This window comes from Falco naumanni, chromosome 3, assembly GCF_017639655.2.
Source record: "Falco naumanni isolate bFalNau1 chromosome 3, bFalNau1.pat, whole genome shotgun sequence".
Taxonomy (NCBI): Eukaryota; Metazoa; Chordata; class Aves; order Falconiformes; family Falconidae; genus Falco; species Falco naumanni.
Window position 1 is genome coordinate 85,471,631 of NC_054056.1, and position 21,023 is coordinate 85,492,653.

Here is a 21,023-nt window from a genome sequence, read left to right on the forward strand (position 1 = left end):
CTTCCCTTACCCAGGATAAAGAAAAAGTTTTAGAATTCTGTACCCAACAGCTGTTAAAAATACAACAATCATGAGAGGAGACAAATACAAAAACATTTTGAAAAAGTTTAATGAAATGCTAAGAACACTTAACTACTCACCCATGGTATGTTGTGTTACTCTGCTGAGCATGACATGTATATATAATACACCCTGATGAATCTGACAGCAAATAATCTCAAAACGTAAAAGTGAAGAGCCAATGTATAATGCAACATCCACCAAATGCAGGAAGTGATAGAAGCTTTGGCACAGAGCCTGCTTTTCTATTACTGGAAAAGAGCAAGTCTACCAACAGTAATGTGCAATTCTGATTTAATAATTCACATATTCTCACTAAATAAGAAACCCACATATAGGGACCCTTGCTTAAAGTCTCTCTTGCACTGAGTTTTAATTTCTTTTACTGATTCAGATAGCAAATTTATCTTAGCTGACAGCCAATGAAGACCAATCATAAGTTAAGCCACATTCATTCACATCTACCAGAGCTGAGAACACATGGCATGGAATTCATCTTCTTTGGTGATTCTGGTTAAGCAGTCATCCTGTTTCATCCAAGTCAGTTAAGTGAATTCTAGCGTATTTTGTAAAACTGTTCAGGGTTGCTGGTGCCCTAACTGAAAATTGCCCATCATTTTCTTAAGAACATAATTAGGTTATATTACTCCTATCTTTAGATTTATGCACATGCACATTTTCCTCTTCAGAGATTAACTAAAATTATTCTACAGGTGGTGCAAGCTGTTTCATTGTTCTACATGAAAAATGAACAAAGCCTTTTGGAAAAAGTAATTTCTTAATGCAATCTGTGTATCAGCTGCCCAAGGAAGGGAAGTCACTGTTCACAGCCAAGAAAACATAAACATTTCTGAAGGATGCCGTAACAGCAGAAAGGTGAACCGGAGTTGAGAAAGACCTATCAGGGAATTGTGTGTAATGAGGTATCTTGCTCCTTGAAGAGCTGGACACCTGGAGCGTGGTACAATTCTAATACTCAGGCGGGACCAATTTTTCCTCTAACTTCTGAAAGGGCAACAAAACTAGGCCAGCTGGAAGACAGCTTTGATTCCTTCTTCAGTGGATCATGAAACACATATGTCTGGGAAAGGACCTGTGGAAATAATTACCAAGGATGTGACAAAATAAAACCCAACCAGATTGCTTTAGTGAATATTTTGCCTACATTTCTGTGATTAGATTTCTATATGGCCGAATTGATTTCTAATGAGGGAGGTACCTGTACCCCTCCCCAAAAAGATAAATATGTTTCAGCAAGTCTTTCTTGAACTGGAATAATAGATGTAGAACAACAGAAGATATCCATATTTTCCATTATTAGGAAAATGGTAACAAGATTATTTTTTTTGCAATGCTTTGTATGACAACGGTAAAGCAAAACAGAAGTGATTTTTGAGATCCCTTCAAAAATGATCTCCAGGAATAAGTGTGAACCATAGTGCTTGTCCTACAATTAGGCATTGTTTTGGAAAAAAAGAGTGTGAGGGATGGATATACATGCTGTCTGATACGCAGGAGTTCAGGATCCTAACAGGCAGGAGCAGGGCAAAAACCAGGACCACCATCACCGATTTCAGGTGAGCAGACTTCAACCTCTTCAGAAACCTGATTAGAAGAAAGAATCCATAGGAAACCACCTTGCAGACAAGAGCAGTCCAGGAGAGCTAGCTGATAATCAAGGATCATCACCTTCAAGCTCAATTAACAGGTCAGCTCAACAAGTAGGAAGTCAAACAAAGGTTGCAGGAGGCCTGTATGGATAAGGCAAGGGACTCCTAACCCAACTCAGACATAAAAAGCAAGTGTACTAGTGGTGGGAGCAAGGAGAGGTGACCAAGTATAGCTCTGCTGTCTGATCTTACAGGAACAGTGCTAAGAAAGTGAAGGCCAATGGAACTGAGTCTGACAAGGCATGTGAAAGGAAACAAGAAAAGATTCTACAAAGATTTTACGTATCAATAAAAGGAAAACTAGGGAAACCATGGACCTGCTGCCAAATCGACAGCATGTGACAAATCACACTGAAAACATTAAGGTACTCTATCCCATCTTTGCCTGTCTTGACTGGTAAGCCCAGCCTTCAGGAATACCAGACCTCTGCAACCAGAGGGAAAGAGAAGGAAGAGCAAGATAAATTTACCCTCAGTGGAAAACAACCAGGTCAGGGAATATTGAAACAAATTGGACATACATAAGTCCATGAGGCCTGACACATCGCACCTCTGAGTGCTGAGGGAGCTGGCTGATCTCCAGTTCGCTGTCCACCCCCCCCCCCCCAGGTTTCACAATTCAAACATCATAACTGAAGATAATAATTGAGTATCTTTCACGTGGTAAGAGGAGGAGAGAGCTGGGACTCCTCAGTCTGGAGAAGAAAAGGCTCAGGGGGATCTCATCAATGGGTATAAATACCTGATGGGAGGGAAAGAAGAGGGAGCCAGACTCTTCTCAGTGATACTCATTGACAGGACAAGAGACAACAGGGTACAAATTAAAAAACAGGAAATTCAATCTGAACACACAAGGTAACTTTTTTTTTTTTTGCCGTGATAGTGATCAAAGACTGGAGCGTGTTGCACAGAGAGGTTGTGAAGTCTCCTCTGTAGAATATTCAGCACCTGACTGGACGCGGTCCTGGGCAACATGCAGTAGCTGACTTTGCTTGAGCAGGAGAGTTGGACTAGATTATCTCAAGAGGTCCCTTCCAACTTCAACCACTCTGTAATAAGGTGGGGTATCCCTTGGAGACCACAATCTTACGACAGCTTTCTCAAACAACTTTACAAAAATGGTTAATAGATCAAACTACAACAGCACAGCTATTTTAATAGTCTGCCTGAATTCCTATGGCGGAAGAATAACCCTGAGACTCCACTGCAGTACACATGATCAAAACCTCAATGAAGGCAGCACTTAAACTTCTTTATTAATTATCTGACCAAATAATTCCTGTAGTTCTTGGTAATTTTCATCAACTTAAATAGCTATAATGAAAAGTGATTGTATAGAAATCAAATATGAGTTTATGACACAAGAAACATATCAAATCCTTCAGACTTACATAGTAATGTAGCAAGAGCCAAGGTACTCTCACTTACACACAAAACTGGTAACTGAATTTATTTGAAGGAACATCACTTAACGTTCGTGATTTCTACAGTATTAACAATATATGTGCAATTCCAAAATATAGTTATTCTAAAGCAAGAAAACTAAGACCACCTGTTCTTGATACACCTCTGCATGCCAGTGAAACCTATTTCTAATAAAACAGGCTGCAGCATCCAGTATTGTTTGCTCAATGTACTCAAATGCATGTTGAAAGGCTCTTTTACACCACTACTCACAACAGTTACCTGCAAGAACACTGTTCTGGTGGTCAGAATTATTCCTGTTGTTACATTTCATAGCAAGAAACATTTTACTGCAAGACTTGAAGTCTAAGGTGACAATGCATTGAATGTAAATCTACAAAAAGTTCTCCTTATATTCAATAGTTGACTTAAAGACAAGTTTCATCCACTGGTCGTAAAAGGCAAAAAGGAAGAGATTATACCTTGGGATGAAGTACAGCAGTCAGATTATCAGTGTGTGCCAATAATCAGACTGTATCAGTTTTAGAAATACATCCATTTGCAAGTTTTTGTGAAAGAACAGAAATAAAAGTCTTTCATTCCATACTGTTCAGCAGATTTTATAATATTCTAACTACTGCCTTCTGCTTTTGTCATATTATGTAGCACTTACCCTGCTTTCTTCTAGACTGTCAAAAGGACCCGGAGGATCATCCAGACAAAGAAATTCTCTCACTGCAAGGCTTTAGCAAATAAAAGAGAGCTAATTACTTGAAGTACAAAAAAGTAACAATGCAAATATGATTGTACATGCACAGTATTTCTTTAATGGACACAAACATCTACCCTCAAATTTACTCTCAAGTATTCAAAATAACATTTACAATATTGTCTCAGTTGTATGGCTTAACAAGAGACAGTATTTAACATATGACTTCAGAAGCTGTGCAAGTACAGAGAGTTAAGCCAATTCAGAACATGATTTTTTTCAAATCTTCATAGAATTCGTCACTACATGACAACTGACAAGCAAGTTTATCACTTTGGTATTGAAGAAGTTTGAAAAATTCTCCTAGTGAAAAATAAATATTAAAAGATGGATGAAAAAGTATGTTGCTAAAATCCATATGCAGGTCCCTTCAGGAAATAATAGTGGAGCTAAGCATGGGTACTGAAACATGCTTATGTGTCTCCATGTTGCTAAGATCATAATTCATTGATATATACACAGTTTCTAACTTTTATATATACAGTAGATATTTTTATATATGGAGGAATAAGTTAGAATAAGAAGTGACAAGGTTAACAGGGCACGGATATACTACATCGCTATCTCTAAACACATTTTAAACTAACACATTAAACTTAAAATTGTGTAAAACTGTCATCGCCCTTGTGCATTGTTTTGCACAGTCCAGAAGAAAGAAGTATGTGTAATCCTGTGCTTTACTATAGAGTATTTTGAGCATCTTGCTCATTCTATCTTCCAAGTTTAGATTACTTCTCACAGAACTCTTCAACATCTCCAAACATGTCACTTCAGCCACCTTTCTAATACTTTCCTGCTCTGTTGTAGTCATTCTTCTGTAAATAACCTCCAGTCAGAATACTGTATTCGCAACCAATTAGCAAGTAGTAACTTACTAGCCATTCTGTGCTTGCACTTCGTACTATAAATCTTTAAATCATCTCCTACTGCAATCAATGCACAAAACCAGAAGATGTAAATCTAGACTAATTCCTTCCCTCTTCTAAGTCCCATGGGAAGGTAAGAGTAAAAGGAAGGAATTTTCTGCCTTCTGCTCATTTTCTGTGTTTGAGGCAGATGCAAAGTACAAACACAAGAAAGGAAACTTTTACCCAACTACAAACCTAATCAAACAGTTTCAGGTTTGGCAAGCAAAACAAGACGAGAAATTTCTTCTGCAAACACTAACCATTGATCATACCATCACTTTTAGTTTTAGAAAAGCTCTGAACAATATTTATCTAAAATATATTGAGCCTTTACTTTGTTGCCCTCTCCACCGTCTCACATTAGTCAATCTGTGCAAGCCATAGCCTAAACCTGTACTACTAAAACCAATTCCTCCATGTACTTTTAGAAAAAATAAAAAAAATTCTGCTACAGAAACCAAGATCACCGCTCCAATTGGCACAAAAAATGATAGATGGTAACAAGTCATTAGTTCAATGATTAGAAAACATAACCTCAAACCAAGGGACATGGTATTCAGGCATATAAAATACATTTCAAGGAGAGCAGCAGGGTTGGTTTTTTCCTTTCCAAATAGTTTAATGTCTGAAGTGACCTTTTTCCAACATGATGCTCAAGTCCATTCCTTAATGGCTGAATTGTTCTTTTCATAAAGATGCTGAAGGAACTCACATATGCCTAATGCAGAAGAATTGATTATGTGGAAAAAATTTTGCTTACCATTTTCTTCAATATCTTCACCCTAATTCACACAGCTCAGTTCAAACATTTTAAAAGTATTTAACTTCTAAATTTTGCTAGTAATTTTATTGTGTTATGAAAGAGTAACATTGAAATGTCATAACATGCAGTAATGTTTGTGAGAAAAAACCAAAATATCCAGAAAAATAACTGTGCAAAAATATCAAATCTACATATATCATCCACTTACATCAGATCAAACACATTTTCTTTGGTTTCCTACAGCTGCTGACAGAAAACTGTCTTTTTCTACAGTTTTCAAAACTTCTGAAATTGGGAGTTGTAGATTCACTATTTTCCATAAAGAGATCAAGAAACTTAAAGCCACAGGTCACCGAAAACATTGTTTCATTATCTAAAATACACACCTGATGGCATAAACGCCCATTTGCAGCCTAGCTTTACTGTCTGCTCTGACCCTGCTCTCCCCTCCTGGGGTTGCACCTCTTCCTTTCATTTACAAACAGGAGAAAATTCTGCTTTAAAAGTTTCACAGAATTCTTGTACATCACATGACAGATTGCTGTACATGGCTTCTTTCTTTACTCCTGTGCTACCTGGCATCCTCCCTAAGGGAGGCAGCGATGCCAGCTCACACCAGCACTACAAAGGGCAGCAAGGGCCAGTGTGGCACAGGGGATCCCTGACAAGACTCAACAGCTGACTGAGTTCCTCCCTTTCAAGCTTCTTACACAGGCTGGAGGCAGAGGAGAGCTGTGCCATCTAGATAAAGCCAAATTACACTTCTGTTTAGCAGGTAAAACTTCTTTCTCCCGCTCTGTGAATTGTATGAAATTTTCTTGAACACATTAAACTCTGTGGGTGGATTTCAATCTGATCTTTCACTGAATCTTTAATAGAAGGCAAAATATAAGAAATCCATAGAACACAAACTCTAAATTTAGTCACCTGCATACCATCCTACATTTTATCTTCAAACTACTTTGTGAATCCAGTTTTATTAAAAAGTAGGTGTACCAAATGAGGTCTCCTATCCCTGAAGGGCAAATTTCCTACTGTCACTATGTCTCAATGATAATATAGTGCATAAAGAGAAATAAAAGAGACTTCAAAGGCTCATCTGGTTTTGGTGCTACCCAAGCAGTTTGACTTAATTGCAAAACTGTAGAAGTAAATTGTGCACTTTTAAGGAGGAAGCAGAGTCAGATGCTCACCACTGCTCATATAAGGTGCAAATATTATTTTTCATTAATGGTAACTTATTCTTTGATAAGTAGGTTAAAAAAAATACTAATAAAAAATCAGACAGATCAAGTTTCCCTAGTTCTAATCTCTTCCCGAGGTATCCAGACCTTCCATAGATCCAAACAGGAGAACATAAGCTGTAACAATAGGTTATAAAGTCTATTAAAAATCTTAATCTTCATGCAGAGTCTTACACAGCCAAGGTCAGTTTTCCTCAAAACCACGTTTCAATTAACTATCTGTTCATTAACCAAAATACAAACTGATTCCACATTTAAATGCCTTTTTCCATTTCATAGGTGATACAATCTAAAAGTTATGTTTTGGAACTTTTTGCCTTAAATTATGACAAACACCATTTTGTCCAATATGGACCACCATCAAGATACAAACAAGCTAGCTGAGACACCAAACTAGCTGCAACAACATGAAGCATAAAGCCTTTGTGTGCTGTTATTCCATCTGAATATGAGAAAGAACTTCTTTACTTGGAGGGTGACAGCACTGGCACAGGCTGCCCAGAGAAGCTGTGGAGTCTCCTCTGGAGACATTCAAAACCCGCCAGTATGCTCTAGGTGCAACCTGCTCAGGTGAACCTGCTTTAGCAGCCAGGGGGTTGGACTGGGTGATCTCCAGAGGTCCCTTCCAACCCTGGCCATTCTGTGATTTTCTTCTATTCAAGCAGACTAGTCACTTATGTTATGCTGCTGCAGACAGACATTTAGAGGATAATTCCTTGTTTTTGGCACACCTATTATTATGTAATTTAACAAACAGGAAGTTCTTAAACTTATCAGCCACATAGCTCACGCATATAATCATGTTTAATTGCCACTGACAGAAACTCACAGGTTGATCCCAATTTCTTTTTCTATTTAAGCTTTCTGTCTCTGATATCTCACAGCAAAGCTTCGCAACTCAGTGTGACATACTGAGAGATGACTATGAATCATCCAAGACATTAACATTCCTTACCTTCCCTATACCCTTGATGATTTCATATGCCTTGTTTAGCCAGCCCTTTCCTAAGACAGCATTCTTCCAGGGATGTTTGTCTGTAGCTCCATCTGTTCTTGCTTTTTTCCCTGTACCTCTAGCAGACCCTCTTTTGAAACTAAATGCTATGTTTTAGCACTGGACTATGTGGAAATGCGATTCAGATTCCCACAGCAAAAACTTCCCCCCTCCCCCCAGTTCCTCTTCAGCAGTTTTTATGCAACTTTTTTACTATTGCTGAATACTGAACTGATTCAGAAAACTGTATCAATACCAACAGTTATTTTCCAGGTTGTAAAACACAATTGAGTTTATGATTCTGTATGTACACACTTGCTGTCAATTTGCACTTCATGACATGAAAATGAGTGTCACTTGGTGCCTCAGGATCCCTCTACAATACTTCATAATTTCATTGTTCATTCCATTCTCCAGATAATTTCCAGATATTCTGAACAACAGTGCCTGTAAACTGTGATCCAGCATGCCATGTATAATACCCTGAGATTTTCATCAATCCTTTTCCCCTTGCCTTTCAACCATTTTATACAAGCTCCTTCATAACTACTCGTTAGATACATTTCCCTCTGCAAAAGACATTATTGCTTTTCCAAGTATTATTTTTATTTACCCGTTTATCACTTTGGGTTTTTTTTATTACCAGCAGTACCAAAAGTCAGACTGACTTACTGATCTCTAGCTTTCAGACGCAACAGTCAAAAGCCTTATAAAAATGTGCCAAATGTAGTAATAGCCATTCTACTAAAAAGCAGCTACGAGCATTATATAGTCTCACACCACAGCTCAGCAATTTCACATTTTAGTTCCTCTAAAATTCGTAAGGGAATGCTGTTTGCTCTAGAGATTTCCTTACTCTTTGTTTTTAATGAAGTTTTAGATGAAGACAGTTCCTCAGAATCATTCCTCAAAGAATCTCTGGTACAGCAACCTCAACTTTTTTTATTTCTGATGTTGCAAAAAGTTTTTAGAATGCTCTGCCACTGCAACTTTCTTACTCAAATTCTCTCTTGGGCTATATTAAAACGATTTTAGATTTCATTTGCCGAAATTGTGTTGTGCTCATCTTCAAGTTTTGGAAGAACCTTCAACTTTGTATGAAAAAAGAAAATGTTCAACAAGACTTCTGCACTTGTTTTTTTTAGACTCTTAAACTGTTTTGATTTGTGGTTAACATTTACTTATGTAAAGCAGTCTGTAAAGGTACTTCTATTACTATCACATTGTATAAATTAAAAACCTTCAGTTTAATACACATTTTAAGAACTAGTCGTATAATAGTGTAGTTATTTTGCATTATGAAAGCCTAACATTTAATCTCAATATAAATTAACAATGCAGCAATTCCACATTCAGCACACAGAAGTAATGTTTTAGGAGTAAACATGGGATTAGTCTAACATTTTAAATATTACAGCTTTCAGTTAGTAGTTAACCATATACAATTAAAAATACTGCAACCCGACCCCTTTTTTTTTTTTGCTTAGGTTAAGACAGGATTAATTTAATAAGATATTAAATAATTCACATAATGACCAAACGCACAACACTGATGTTACTAAATTCCTTACTGAATTGCTCAAATATATACTGTCCGAGTCTAGGCACCTATATGAGGAATTTAGACAAAAAAAAAAATCCAAATGCACAACCAAAGTTGAATCACATACCAGTTAGCAATATCTTTGTGAGCTACTAGGTTCTGGAGGAATGCCTGTAGTCCCAACTGTCGATCTTCCAAGAAGTCAGGATTGTAATTATCCTTGAACCAGCGCTTTGGGGGAAGAGCCAACCGAAAGCCCGGAAACATATCTTTTAGCTGAAATAGAAATCAAAGCCAAAGAAAACCAAGGGGAAAATGTCTTTATGAAATACTGAATTTGACACAGGCACTGACTGTACTCAGAATTACAGGATCTTTCTGTCTATTGTTAACTTTAAGCACAAGGTAAGTCTCAAACACAAATACAATCACACTATAGCATAAATTGTGGGCACATTTCCGTCATTTGCTGTGATACCTCACACAATCAAATAACCTCTCAAATTTACCACATAAAACAGGAAATGTAAAATCTTACTTTGTTATTTAACATCTCAGAGTCTGCTATTTAATGCCTTTCAATCAGTAAATCCAAGAAAATTTTATGTAAGTAAAATGTATCAGATAAGTAAGCATTTCAGTGGAGTTTCTTCTAAAGCACTCAGTGATAGCAAGTACTAAATAAACTTCAAAAAAAATATGCAAAAGCCCATTACAGACCTACAACTCTGCAACTCATCTTTTTTTGGGGGGCTAGCAGAATGAATTACAACACATGCATGAGATACTTCTAGTAAAGAGTAGCTCCCTTGTACACCCAGAATATTAAAATTTCAACATACATTTGAATGCGGCCCAAACCCTAGTACCAACATGCAAAATTGCTTTTTTAAGTCACTTAAATAGTAATAGGGTATACTCAACATCAGAAATACCTACAGTTTTTCTTTGAATTCATAAATTAAATATGCAAGTGGATGGAAGCATAAAATTATATAATGATGGATCTGTCCAAGGATGCCAATTAATTTATCTAATATGCATGAATATAAAAAAATTAACACTTTCATAAACCCCAATTTTTAGATGTGTTTTATCGGAAGGGATGCTTGACACAAAGAAATCTTGGAAGAGGATTTACAACCAACAGGAAATTTACAAAATCTAATGTTCCTCCAACTGCCACAAGAATCATTTATTCTTTTCCTGAAGACAGGATTAAGTCAACTTCTGTCAGGGATATACTGCACACACCTAATAGTTGTATGAATTTTCCAGTGACAGGGATTCCAGAATCTGCCTTGAAAACAATTTAGCACTCAGTGTTTACATAGCTACAAGGTAATTCTTCAGCGGGTATCTTGATTTAAGCCTTCTGACAATAACTTTACTTATTTAACTACTCTTTCTGGACTCATGAAAAATGATAACAGATAGCTCTTTCAACAGATTAAGTTTTTAAGAAGTTAAAACCACAAACTATTTCAGCTAGAATCTCTCTAAACAGTTTAAAGGGAGAACCGTGTTAGCGGATCATCCTTTCTCATCTAAGTGCCATTTCACAGGACAAGAAGGGTGCTTTTTTAACATCACAAGTATTGTATATTCCAAAAGCCCATGATTTAGTTTCTTATTTATAGAATGCTTTATTGTTAAAGCCTTGCTCTATTTCTGCATTTAATTATTTAAGCATATGTTTTCCTCCTCCTAAATTTCATCTTGATATTAGACTCTTCTTGATAATTTTTAAGTTTATCTTTGGTCATGCAAAGTTCCTTCATCTCTTACCAAGCTATTACTAATACCATCTATGTTAGCATCCTCTATGCTTCACAACCCCTCTTAAGTTAATAAAATACTGAATAAAACTGAACCCAGAGAAGATAAAAAAATGCGTTCCTGTGTTAGATGTAGAGAGGACTACAGACAACCATTGCTGGGAAAGCTCTTCAACCACACAGATTTCTGCTTAATGGTAATTTCACTTGTTTGGTAATGTAGACCATGTAATTTATTTCTAAGGAAAGAGTATGCCTACCCACAGATTACTCCTTTTGTGGATGAAGACAGTATGAGAAAGCTAGCTGCTGTCAGCAGAGTAATTTTCAACAGCACAGTCCTAGGGCATTCTTTCCTGAACACTCTGCAGACACAGCAGGAAAACTGGGGGTCAGACAAGTTATGCTGGCTGTGATTGCCTACTTAGATCCAGCATCTTTTTTAGATGTCTCTCCCCTACATCATCAAATGATACACTATGCATATCACATGAGGCACATGCTCAGGGAGAAATGGGTAACTTCTTGGTTCTTAAGACTGGCCTGTAAGATAATGAAATCATTATTTGTATAATATCAATACCAGCACAGTAATAAACTTTACAACGTTCTTTTCCCACCATTTATGGGACCAAAGAGCATTCTTCACATACTTCTCCAATCCACTAGGCCTTCTTACAGAAAACCATGCATCTAGCCAAATGTCTTTACTTTAGCCTTTGCTCTTAACCCCTCAAGCTCTGTCATGTTCTAACATCCAATAAAATAAAATTTCTTGTTAACATTACAGCAAGACAGTATTTCAGTCTTTGCTGTAACATTCGCTATGTGCTTCTTACAGTTTGCTCTCAAGTAACTGAGTTATTTTACTGCCTCCTTCCCTTACTTCCATCTCTAATGAATTACATAAAACTTAACCTATCGCTTTTAGCATCCTGTGACAGTTCATCGTGCATCTCAGCACTTCTGCGTTAGTCTTTCAAAGACTGTACTGCTCTCCTTGTGCTTATCTTTTTTTTTTAAAAAAAAATTACTTTTGACTTAGATCATTATGTGGCTTCTTGTGTACCTATACTGGCATTATCTCATTCTTCCTTTACTTTGGATTACTTTGCCATCATCATCTATTTGTCTTCTTTCAGTAGGTGTGGAGTTTTCATAACCTTTTCATTGCCTGCAAAGTAGATAGCTTCGACAAAAAACATATTGTTCACACTTGAAATCTGTTCTTTTCAAGTCTTAACCTGCTGCTGCACTTATTAGTTTCATTCGTTAAAGCTAAGTTAATGGTTTTGAGCTCTTTTACTCCCACTCATTTCTGTTTTATTAGCTGTTCCTTACTAAAGTATTTCAGAAACCAGCTGAAGAACAAAACACTTTCTAAGATACTCTGGTCATCTGTTTTGTGGCTTGTTTTTCTGTTTCTTGTCGGGGTTTTTTTGAGAGATCAGGGCAAATAAAGAGTGCTATTAAAAAGTTCACTAGCTGCTTCTGTTAGTTAACTGAGCTGCATTAATTCATCTAGTCCTGATTTTGTCTAAGCATGTCCCTATAGGGACACTGTTCTTATTTTCACATGTTCTTCATTTTTAGCCACTGCCAAAATCCAACTCTCAGTTGAGACTTGTGAATAAGTATGTACCTGACATATACAAAACATACTGATCTTTTGCCTTTACCTGGTCTTCCTGAAAAGCCATTCCCCACTCTGTTAATACCTCGAACTTATACATGTAGTGATCAATTATTCAATTCAGTTGGCATTTAATGCCAAGTTTCAAGTACCGTTTCAGGGAATGAGTAATTGCCACCAACTTCAAGAAGGACGGTGGGGGAAAGGATTTATAAGATAGTATAATTCTCTTGTTCATAGTGGAATTCTAGGAGATACAGAAAATCCTGACAGTACACATGCATACAACTTCACGTCTGCATTTGCCATTAGAGAACAAGGAATTGCCAGTGTTGCACTGCATCTTTTTAACCACTGATGGCACATTTAACCATTTAATCTTCAGTTTGTAAGACATTATGCTTTTTATGATACAGAAATGCTAGTTCCAGGAACTGAAGCATACCATAATTCTAAAACTTCTAGAGAATTATAGAACAGCAACATATTAAAGGTTTAGATGTATACTGAAAGATGAAAAAGCTTCAGTAAGCGACACAAGGCAATAATAAAGCTCTTCCTTTGAAACAGAAATCCTAATACCCATGAATAGTGTGAGAAGCCAAACATTTTTGTCTAAGATTTGACTGCAAAGATTAAGGACTTCACTTGTAAAATCTAAACATCTATTCTAAAATGAATACCTGTGGCATTTTAATTTTTCAGACTACTAATAACCACACTGAAAGTCAATGCATGTAAACCAGTTCTTGACCTGTATCTGACATAGCTGACCAAAATACAAACTGTTACATGACTTGACTTCTGAAATTGGAGTTGAAACTCCCAGAACACAAACATTTCAAAAGAAGTCAGGCTTTCACCAATATCAAGGCATTCCTTAATTTAGGATAAACTGAATTAAAGGCAGAAATTTCTTCCGAAAGAAATCTTTAAAGTAATTCACATTCAACAATATGTATCAGTTTAGACTGCATTGATCTTTTAAAGACAGCCTAAAAGACATCCAAATAGGTCAAACCAAGAACCCACAGAAATGTGTGAGTTCGTGTCCATAATCAAAACTCAATCAGAATTATGTTTTTAGTTGACTAGGCATGTTGATCCAAGGAGAAGAAAAGATATACAAAAAGCCCCTTACTATAGGTAAAAAAGGGAGTGTTAAAATGTTACAAGCCTGAACATGAATGAACATAATAGCAGAAAACGTGTTAAACTTGCAATGAAAGATTATTCTTAGGAGTGGACAGTAGGACAAAGAAAAGTGTACTTCTGCTTTTCTAGTTCAACGATTCTATAGATATAATGCTGAATGGGATAGCCAAACACTATTTGCCAATTAAAAAAAACCCCACAACTTGTACAAATGGTTTTTTTGCTTTCAAGTGTTCTAAAAATACCAAGTTGCTGACTCAGAACTCCTATTTACCTATCATGTCTGTCTTCAGCTTTAAAGAGCTGAAATATTTCACAATTAACTTTGAAAATACTGAAAACTACTGACTGACCAGCATACAAAGAACTACTTATGTTCACGAAACTTCAGTTTTATCATGAAAAAAGCAGAGATTATCCCACTGAAAAGGACTAAAAAATTATTGGATCATTCCTGCAAGAGAATACAGGCCCTTATTTCTACTTCCATGCAGGGGATACAACTATTAAATAGTTGTATTACCGTATGAAGCACACCAACAATTTCAGATGAAGAAATACCATCTTTACATTAGCTGTAGTTATTTCATGCATCTTAGGAAAAATGAGGAATTGTATGTTTTTCAATCATTAATACAGTATGCGTTCTATATGCAGTAAAAAATGGCAAGAAAAAAGGGTGACCAAAATGTGAGACAAAGAAAATGAAACTTGAAAGAAGAGAGGCAAGTTAGCTGAGAATTTAACGATGTTTAATTCTCACCTTGTCATTAAGCCTGGAGAAGTCAGTGTACCGTCTGAAAACCACCCAACTTTCCTCTGGACTTCTTTTTACCAGTATTTTGTATACCTGTGTGGAAAAACAGTAAAAAAGGTACAGAACTTCACATTGTATTGGCTGAAGGCTGAAGTTATCCTTTATTTCTTAATGCAACAAAACCTGTGGATAAAATGAGACTCTTTAATTGGATTTAAAAAACCCCAACACCACGAACTTAATTTCAGCACAAACAGTATAAATTAATTTCAGAATTAAATGAAGGAGTTTCTATAATTCTTAAGTATATTTAACTATTTTAGGTCTCTAAGAGAGGGCTTGTGCAACTGCATCCAGATTTCTTCCACAGAGAAACAAGCCTCAGCTATCAATGGGGTAAATCAAGTATGTTTTAGTGATCTACTTTAACCTTTGCTGAATTATAGTTTTACTCATTAATCCTTGAAGCTGATCTTACTTTTAAGATGACTGTAATAATCAGGTACTGAGTGCTATATTGTTTTAAAACATCTCATCTGACTTGCTTCAAAAGTAAAAGTGAGCCAGGATAAAAATAACATCCTCCCCTGATTTCATTTTTCTCGAACATTAGGTTTTGTCTTTCCAGGCAAAATATGACCACTTCCCTAGATAACTGCACAAGAACGATTATACTAGCACTGTAGAACTGAAGTAACAGACCCTTTGAATCAGGTTTAGCAAGACAAGCAAGCAGTACCATCTTCCTATTTAAAAGCAAATGCATTAAAAACAAAAAAAATCAATCACCTTTTACAGAGGACTGATACTCAAAATGCCTGAACACAATGAATCTAACAACACACAACTTCATCTAGAAAATACCAAGCAGTGTCTAGGAAAGAAGAGTTCTTATCTCACAACCTTACTTTCACATAAGGAAAGAGAGGCTCTGTAATTGTACTGTGTTAGCTTTCCTAGGCTAGGTGCTTGCCAGTTAAAAAAAAAAAAAAGAATACAAGGAAGAAAAAGGTATTTTTGGAATCATAAACAATCCCTTATACGCATTTAATCAAATTCTATTTAAAACATTTTCTAATCTGTTACACAGTAAACTTTTCCATTATTTCATGTTTTCACAGCAAGTTGTCTTAGCTGATGAATCTTTTTCTTGTTGTAGTCCCAGTAGGCATTAACCCCAGTGCTAGCCAGCTTCTGTACACGAGACCCTTTTTAGCATTTCTGTATTCTATAATATATTGTTGCAGACAGTTACACAAACTACAGATAACTACAGTGTAAATTAAAAGCAATTTTAAAAAAGTACTTCTCCTATTTACATTTTAAACACAAAATTCCACCTTCAAGCAGCATTCACCTGTGAAAGTCATGGACTGTGACAGAGGCGGTATTTCAGCCATTAACAAAAAGCTATTAGCCTTTAAAATTCAAGCTGGAAGACATGCCTGTGAAGCCAGCATTATAATGCAATTCTTCTGTCTTACGTTTTCTGTATAAATGTTTGTCCCAATGTTTTAGCTTTCTTGTCATACCAAAAGTAGAAACAGTTTATTTTACGAAAATTTCATAAAGCAGAACTACTATATAAAATTGTGAACACTCTTTGCGACTACACAGTAAAACACAGAAAAAACCAGCTTTGGAATATGTTTGTGGACTTGCTAATCACTATTTTATTCTTCTATTCTACTAAAATTTATGCAGAGGCATTGCTTACAAATGAATACATGAAAAAAATCCAGTTAGTGTGACCTTCACTTTGAATGGTTCCCAAGTAAATATTACACAACTTTAAAAAAAATCTTCACAAATTACAGTCAACTTAATTGTAATAAGGACCACAATCATCTTGTGATTACTGGCCCAAAACACCATGGTCAACCTGAAACAAACATTTTTGGTTTTCTTGCCAAAGTTAAAAAAAAAAACCAAAAAACCACAAACTTTTTTCAAGATTTGTAATTAATAAACCAAGAAAAACTAGAGTATTACAAAACCAACAGTCAGTTACTTCACACAAGGTCTTGGGGAAAAAACCCCTACAAATTAATTCAGGATTGACTAGAATGACATTAATGTCTTGAATTGCCTTACTCCACAAATACAAAATATTCAATGAAAATACGCCAATATTTAGTAACAACCTCTGGCTGATTCAGCATCTCATTGTCATTTCTAGTTAGCTTAAAAAAATAATTTTAAAAAGAAGTACTAATTGAACATTCCAGGACTGCTAACTCATCTGAGACCGATTGCTTACAAAGACATTTTTTAGCCTAGGTTTTTTCTCCCATAAGCTTCAGCAGCCATGCACTCAAACACGCACTAACATTTAGCTCTTGAAGTTAGTAAATCACCCAGCTTAAGTAACTCAGATTCCTATTTTTGGGAACTAAGAGATGCTTACTGTAGAAAAATTCCAGCAGTTAAGTCTCACCTTTTACAGGTGATTTCAATTTAATTTCCACTGCCCTCCATCTCACTGATTTTGCACTGCAGAAGCAACCAAAATTTCTAAGACTAATTACTCATTGGTTTTAATGTACATTAGCAAGCTTATTTTCAACATGCAACTGAAAAAAACCAGTTAATTATGTGCTTTCAGAAACAAAAACAGCAACAGAAGTGAATTCCAAAAGAGAAAAAATGCATGCAAGCATTTTAACCATGAAGAACGTGTCATTTGTATTGTAACCTGGCCTTCTACATAAAATGAGTCAAAGTTGTCACTGTTACTATAGTTGAAGAACATCTTACACGCACACTGGAATATGCATTGGCACATTTTCAGACTAACCCTTGTCAATATAACAATACTAATTGCTACTTTAGTTTTGAAGATATTATTTAAAAGGAATCTTTTTAAGCTACACATAAAAAATCTGGCTCTTGTCTTACGCTACCATGCATGAAGATATCAGAAACTGAAAAACTTATGACAAGCCAAGCCATCATTCTCAAATAATTAAACCCCAGCATTATTTAATTCTTTACAAAAAGAACTTGATTTTATTAGTATTTCAACTGTCATAAGGGCATTAGATTCCACGCGTTTCCAATCTAGAAGAATATAGGAGAAAAAAAATTGCTTGTAATTTCAATTCTACTGCAATAAATATTCTCTCAGCAACATCCTATGGTTGAACTCCTCCCAGCACCCAACTCTCCTGCAAATACAAAGAAGCGCAAATAACAAATGATTTTGCACTACAACCTCCAGTCTGAGTGGTTCCTTTTTTTTTTTAATCATAACATTATCTGCTATTACTCTTCTTTACTTATTTCTGATTAATGTTGCTCTCAAAGTAACATAATAATAAATAACTTTCATCAGTCCCACAAGCATTGCTGAATTATCTCAAATAAATATTTCAACCACATCCACAAAAACAAACGCACAAATGCGTTAATATATTTATGGCATGCAAAAAACCCTGAATTGCCAGCTACAGTACATTTTAAGAAAAATCATTACAAATCAGTTAAGCTGGTGTTCTGTCATGAGATACTGTGTATGTGACATCTCATACTGATGTTTTCAGAACAGATTTCCCCTTCTTGGAAACTAAGCGTAGCAATGCAAGAAGCTAAAACCTACATGTTTACATTTTAATGCAAGTGTTTTATGTTCCTGATCACTGTAAAAGGCAAATATCAGGGTGTCTTATCATTCCCTTCAAATAAAAGACTACATTTTACTTAGTATGTTTAACTATCCAGAACTTCTGTAAGTTCAATTTCACAAGGAACTGTAACTTCACAAGGACTTCCTGACTTTTCTAGCAGAAACTGCCAGCTGAAGTAGAATGAACTTCTATTCCACGTACACAATTACAGGAAAGACTGCTTCTAAGTCTCTGTTTTCCCACCTGTATAATGGGAATGATACTCTCCTCTCATGACACCAGTACTTTGAAGCCAAATTGGTATTTGTAAAGTACTCCAAAATTCCTGCACTGCAGGACTAAATACTGAAAGAGAATGCAAAGTACTTTCAATTGTTATCTTGTCATTACAGGATGAACCATACTATCCCCATAACTTACAGTGAATTTTGCCCTTTCCTCCATCACCTCATAACCTAGTATAGTAGGCGTGGACGGTCGATCTTCCCAGCTCCTGGAATCTGTATTCTGCTCCATTTCTTCTACAGGCTGAGTACAGTATTCTATCGATGTATCCATACGCGTAAATTTAGTCCTAACAAGTGGACTACTACACACAGATGATGTCGAACCAATCTGGTCAGGCACGCTCATCTTTTTAAAACTACCAACTGTAGAGTCCTCCAGCTGTCCTTTTGAGGAGCTGGAACTTGTTGAGATGCTCCCAAAAGAAGAACTTCTTTGGTTTCTGTTTGTAAAGCTGGATGATGAACTTCCAATAGGAATAGGAACAGGAACGTATGGTGTTGCCATCCTTCATGAAAAAAAGAAATAAAACAGTTTCTGGTCCAGGAGTTCAAGGTTTATTCACTGTGTAAGCCATGTTTTCTCTTCTTTTCAAGAACAGTACCTGCAGCGAAGGACAGAAAATATTGTAATTTTTAAGTAAATACAACACTGGGATACTACTTTGAAAGCATCTGTATCAGCACTGAGATGGTACATAGCAGTATTGATGGTTAAGTATTTTCATACGGAATTTGGCTTCATATAAAATGCTACTTTTAAATTGTATTTCTGCACTTTGATGGACAGCTTTACAGAAGTTCTGTCTTCCACAACTATTAAAATGACAAAGTTAAAGCAAGATTACAAAAGAGAAAAATCTTTTTATCCTTTCTGATTTAAGTGCTATTTTGTTTTATTGAAGTCAGCAATTTTTAGGCATATAAGAAGCTGGTGTAGTTTTAGTGACTGTTTAGCATGAACAATACAAAAGCTTTTCTCAGAATTGCTACTGTTAGATCTGGAACAGACTACATGAGCCAAACATGCATGCAACAATATACATGACACGATTTAAAAGACAGCATAGTAAACAACGAAGGTGAAAAACCTATTTGCATATATTACATAGTCACTGAAGTACAATGGATCTGTTTTCAAAGCAAGATATTTTTTCCAAACAACTCTGTTGCATATAATGCTGCAGACATTTGTAGGTGTTAACTGGGCACATTTTCTCCAGCATGAATTGGAACAACTAAGTTTTACAAGCATGCACATCAAAAGCAGTGCTGTAACAGCCACTAGCTTTCCATTCCATAAGATAAAATGTAAAGAACAAGTTCAGGAAAAAAAGATAAAGAAAAGATTTGATATTTTTTCTTCAAAAAACCATTTCAGGCCAAAATGAATCCTTTGTATGCGTATGTGTACATTTCTAAAAAAAAAAAAGCAAAAGAAAATTAAGACAGCAGTATCAAATTGCCAAAAATATACCATCTCCTCATTTTAAGAAAGTACCCAAAGAGAGCTCTTACAAGATCCAAATAAGATGCCACCTCTTTGGATTAATAGGATTTGCGTCGCCACCCATTTCACTCAAGAGTATAGCAATCAACCACAAGGTTGGAGGTAACTGTGAAATGGTAAACCATCAACCTGGTTAACATCATATACAGAATCAAGAACCCAAATCTGTTCTGAATTGCCAGGGTGAAGTGATGCTTTCATTCTCTTGATCTAAATAAATCTTAGAGAACATGAATAAGGAAATAAATATGAAATGAACCAGCATCAACAAGACTGACTGAAAATCCTCTTGAAGGAATTCCTTGAAGGAAAACCCAAACTTCCTCATCCTTGCAGCTACACAGGGAAATCACATACTCTGTATGTCAGAAAGCTCAGGGAACTTGACCAACAAGAACAATTCTAAACTGGCAGTGACTCCTCAGAAGCACTTCTGCTTCACTGTGGGATGAGGCTGGACACTTGGCAACATCCAAGGGAGCAGAAATGTCAGTATCATAAACCCCTACTGATTGACTTTGCTGGTCAGGTACAGGATTTGGAGTATCCAGCAGCTTCTGTTGAAGCATAGTCCTGTCCTTGGTTGCGTGACTTTACCCCGTGTCTGACTCGCTTCAGCCTTACATAGTTCAAAAGAAGCAAGTCATACCTGTCTTCGAGACCAGATATTCTTCTGGAGCTAGACCAGGATCTAATTCCCTTTTTCCACCTTTATCTCAGCAAGCAAATCTATTTTCTGCCTCAAACAATAAACTTGACAATATTTTTTTTTATTAGAGCTAGAAATATCAACACACAAAGTATTCTCTGGCAGATTTTCTCTGGCAATACTTTTGTCTGTATAAAACGCCGAACAAGGTTAACTCCTTTTTCACTTGCCACTTCAGTGACTCTTCCATGTTACCAGCGTAAAGAATTGAGAGTA

The 21,023-nt window shown here is 36.1% G+C and overlaps 1 protein-coding gene across 11 annotated transcripts in view; it reads right to left on the reverse strand.

Moving 5' to 3' along the window:
- Positions 1–21,023, reverse strand: part of SNX16 (sorting nexin 16) — a 28,050-nt gene that overhangs the window by 3,992 nt on the left and 3,035 nt on the right. For 9 of the 11 annotated variants that reach the window (XR_005826847.1, XM_040586554.1, XM_040586557.1 and 6 more), the window contains 4 exons: positions 18,725–19,193; positions 14,685–14,771; positions 9,483–9,631; positions 3,808–3,877 (listed from right to left, as the gene is read on the reverse strand). Coding sequence is in view for 10 of the 11 variants with exons in the window: in XM_040586554.1 (XP_040442488.1) it covers positions 3,808–3,877; positions 9,483–9,631; positions 14,685–14,771; positions 18,725–19,096 (678 nt within the window). In the remaining variant the exon portion in view is untranslated. Of the gene's footprint in view, positions 1–3,807; positions 3,878–9,482; positions 9,632–14,684; positions 14,772–18,724; positions 19,194–20,106; positions 21,014–21,023 lie in introns of those variants that run through there. The other 2 variants (XM_040586555.1, XM_040586561.1) reach the window with 2 other exon arrangements.